General features: G+C 27.3%; 1 protein-coding gene across 1 annotated transcript; it reads left to right on the top strand.

The window, feature by feature from the left end:
• The first annotated feature begins 1,366 nt into the window (after positions 1 to 1,366).
• LOC101264349 (MYB-like transcription factor 4) lies at positions 1,367 to 3,171 on the top strand. The gene is made up of 2 exons (XM_004244680.5): positions 1,367 to 1,556; positions 2,245 to 3,171. The coding sequence occupies exons 1-2, from the start codon at positions 1,424 to 1,426 to the stop codon at positions 3,069 to 3,071; spliced, it is 960 nt and encodes a 319-aa protein (XP_004244728.1). The 5' UTR covers positions 1,367 to 1,423; the 3' UTR covers positions 3,072 to 3,171.
• Positions 3,172 to 3,623: the final 452 nt, after the last annotated feature.

Genomic DNA, 3,623 nt, shown 5'->3' with positions numbered 1-3,623 from the left:
AATTGATCTAATATTTATGTGCAAATTGATCTTATAACAGTGATGATGCAAAATAGTAAAATAGAATTACTTAATATCTACGGAAAATGCATAAGTACCTCTTAGACTATAATCTAAATTTCAGAGATACACTTTAACTAAAGTAAAGTTTTATTACCTTCTAAACTTTTTTATTTATTTATTTTATGCACGTTTTATCTTACGTGACACACTCCGTGATTCCACTCGAAGCGGGTGGAAAATTGTTAGATGTCACGTTAGCCAAAAAAGTGCACAAAATTACCCAAAAAATAAATTCAATAGGGTAATATATAAGACCTTAATTTAGTTAACATGTATTTTTGAGATTTCGATCATAATTTAAAAAAATACGTATGTATTTTCCCTAATATATATGTTTATAAGTATATAACGAAACACATAAGTAAATTAAATAGTCATATAGGAATATCGATCCGATACTCATATCGTTAAGAGATAACATTAGTATGTTATGAAAATATATGAAATGTTAGTAACTTTAGCTCAAGCGTTATATAATTATATATAAATAAATTTGATTGAAATATACTAGGTCTTAATATTTCCAACTAATACTATAAAGTAAAGTAAAGAACAACTTCATAATATTGTCTCTATTTGTCCCATCAGTATTTAATGTTGCATGAAGTGGATCTCGTGGCTTCTAAAAGGGCACGACTTCAATTTACTCCAACCTTTGTGGCGTTTTCTTCATCTTTCGTATAGTTTCCTGGTACGTCGATTCAGAATTTAAATTTAATTTTAAACGTTATTATATAAAACTTATTATTTTGATATATGTGTAAGTTTTAATCTAATTTAGCATTTTCTTCATTTTAAAAAGAATAACTTCGTTTTTTTTTTGTCTGTTTAAAAAAGAATAATCTCTTTCTTTTTTGGTAACATTGTAATTTTGATTTTTCACGTGATATATTTAAGGCCACACGATTAAATTACAGTTTTGTACATTTCACATAATTTTAATTTAGGACCACAAAATTCAAAAATTCTTCTATATTTTCTTAAACTTCGTACCAAATCAAACCAGATCATTATTTTAAAACGAAAAAAATAATATTTAACAAAGTTTTAATAAATTTTAACTTTATAATATCGAAAATACTGAATTTAAATGAACCGACCAACTCAACTACTGGTTATTTATTTTATTTAAGTACCATGCGGAGCAAAGAAGACCACTAATACTCCTTGGATTTAAACTTTTTAAAGAAAGAAAAAACTAAATAAATGCATTGAATGTATATGTTTTTTTAAGTCCTACACTTTTTTGTCTCTAGGTATTTCTTATCTCATTATATATATATATATATATTGAGATGTCGTATTTTATTTTTGTCCAAATAAAAGTATTTTATAATATTATATAGTGAGCAAAAAAGAAATGGGGAGAGCACCATGTTGTGCTAAAGAGGGGCTTCGTAAAGGTCCATGGTCTACAAACGAAGACTTATTACTTACTAATTATATTAAGGAAAATGGTGAAGGCCAATGGAGAAACTTGCCCAATAAAGCTGGTATGCCTTTGCGCTTCGAGTTTTATGTTGATCAGATTCTTCAAAAATATTATCGTATTTATGTTGAAATATACTATTTTTGAAAAACTTTGAGATGTATTTGTTGATATCCTTCTTAAAAGAGTTGGAATAGTATAGTTCATATTTATGTTTTGAGTTTGTTAGTTTCTAGAATTTTGTTGGACTCTTAAATACTCCTATATGGGGATATTATCGACTTTTGGTCAAGCTTAATTCACATTGATAAGAATATTTGTTATATTATTTTTTTTCTTAGCGATTGACGATTTTTGTTTTAATCGAAATAAGGAAAATGACTTCTTTCATTTATTAAACATTCTTCATTTAAACTTCATATTATTTATTGCTATTAACAATTATTAATTATTATTATTAATAATAATACTTATTACTTTAAATTTTAGTTGTAACACTCAAATTTACTAATAGTAATTTTAACTTTTAATATATATATTTTTTTTGAAAAAGTATTTTAGTTTCTACTCATGCCACCTATCTAACACGAAAATTTTAAATTTATGAATTTTAAATTCTAGTAAAAATAGTTTATTAAGCTATAACACAAATATAATATCTATTCAAAGCTACTAAGTTATGTTGTATTATACGTATCTCCTCCCCTACTTGTAATATTTTTATATAATTAATATCGTGTTGAATTTTTTAGGGCTACTTAGATGTGGAAAGAGTTGTAGGCTAAGATGGATGAATTATCTAAGGCCCGGAATAAAGAGAGGAAATTTCAGCCAAGATGAAGAAGATCTTATAATAAGGCTTCATTCACTTTTGGGCAATCGTTGGTCACTCATAGCTGGTCGATTACCTGGTCGAACCGACAATGAAATCAAGAATTACTGGAACACTCATGTCATTAAAAAGCTCAAAATTGCTGGAATTCAGCCCAAACTCCACAAAGTGCACAAAGTTTCCCCAAAAAAAGAGCCCAAGAAAAAGCCCAAAACAGAAAATCCAAGAAAAAAACAAGACAAAAAGAAGAAAAATAATAAGAAAAAAGACCAATCTTTAGACACCCCTCAAGTTGTGTTTGTCCCAAAGCCAATTAGAATTTCTTGTGGACTTTTAAGGAATTCTAGTGTTGAAGATGTTGCATTATTGAGCACTTCATCCTCACCTAAAATGTCGCCGCAAACGAGTCAGGTCCTTAAAAAAGACACTATATCTGAAGGATCTGACATACACCTATCTGCATTTTTGAAAAGTTCGAGCAACATGATTTCGCCCTCAGATAGTTATGAAGAAGGTGATAATAACAGCAAGAAGATTAATGCTATTACCAATGATGATGAGAATGTTGAGGGTAAAATAAAAGAGGTTTCATTTATGCCTTTTGCTTCAAATTTGTTATTTGATGAAGTACTACTAGATGGATTTTGTGATCTTTCAAATGAAAGCATGCTGGAGAAGGTTTATGAAGAATATCTTCAACTTATTTCTGAAAAATGTTACAATCAAGATGCTCCAATGTTGATGTAGTATAGTGATCTAGCTAGTGCAAGTATTTAGTGTTCAAAATATATTACTTCTATTTTTGTATTCATTGTAAAAATATATGACAATGTTTCACTTTATGTGACATTTTCGTGTTTGATCATGAATCAATATTTTGATTATATTTTTTATCTAACTTCTAATTTTATATATATATATATATATGTACATATATATATATATATGATTAAATTTTAATGATTATTTTTAAAAGTTCCCTTGTGATTATTTTGTTTATTGCATCCAAATGAAGTAACCTACAATAATTGAATTTGAGGTTCACTCAAACCAAAAGTGTATCCTTCCTAGTTATAGATTTAGAATTGTACATGAAATAGACTCAACAAAGAGTTAAAAAGGGAAATTCCTTTCTAGAAGAATATTCTTATAATATTAAGAGAAAATGACTATATATATTGACTAGCTAGGTTGGAAGTGGTAAAGCTTAATTGTATAGCATGGGGGTCGTTCATAAATAATACTTTCTTTGTTTCAATTCACGTAACATAATATTTGAATTCAAATAATTTAAAAATA

Source organism: Solanum lycopersicum, chromosome 8, assembly GCF_036512215.1.
Source record: "Solanum lycopersicum chromosome 8, SLM_r2.1".
Lineage (NCBI taxonomy): Eukaryota > Viridiplantae > Streptophyta > Magnoliopsida > Solanales > Solanaceae > Solanum > Solanum lycopersicum.
The sequence above is the reverse complement of the archived record's forward strand: the minus strand, read 5'-3'. Positions and strand labels throughout refer to the sequence as shown.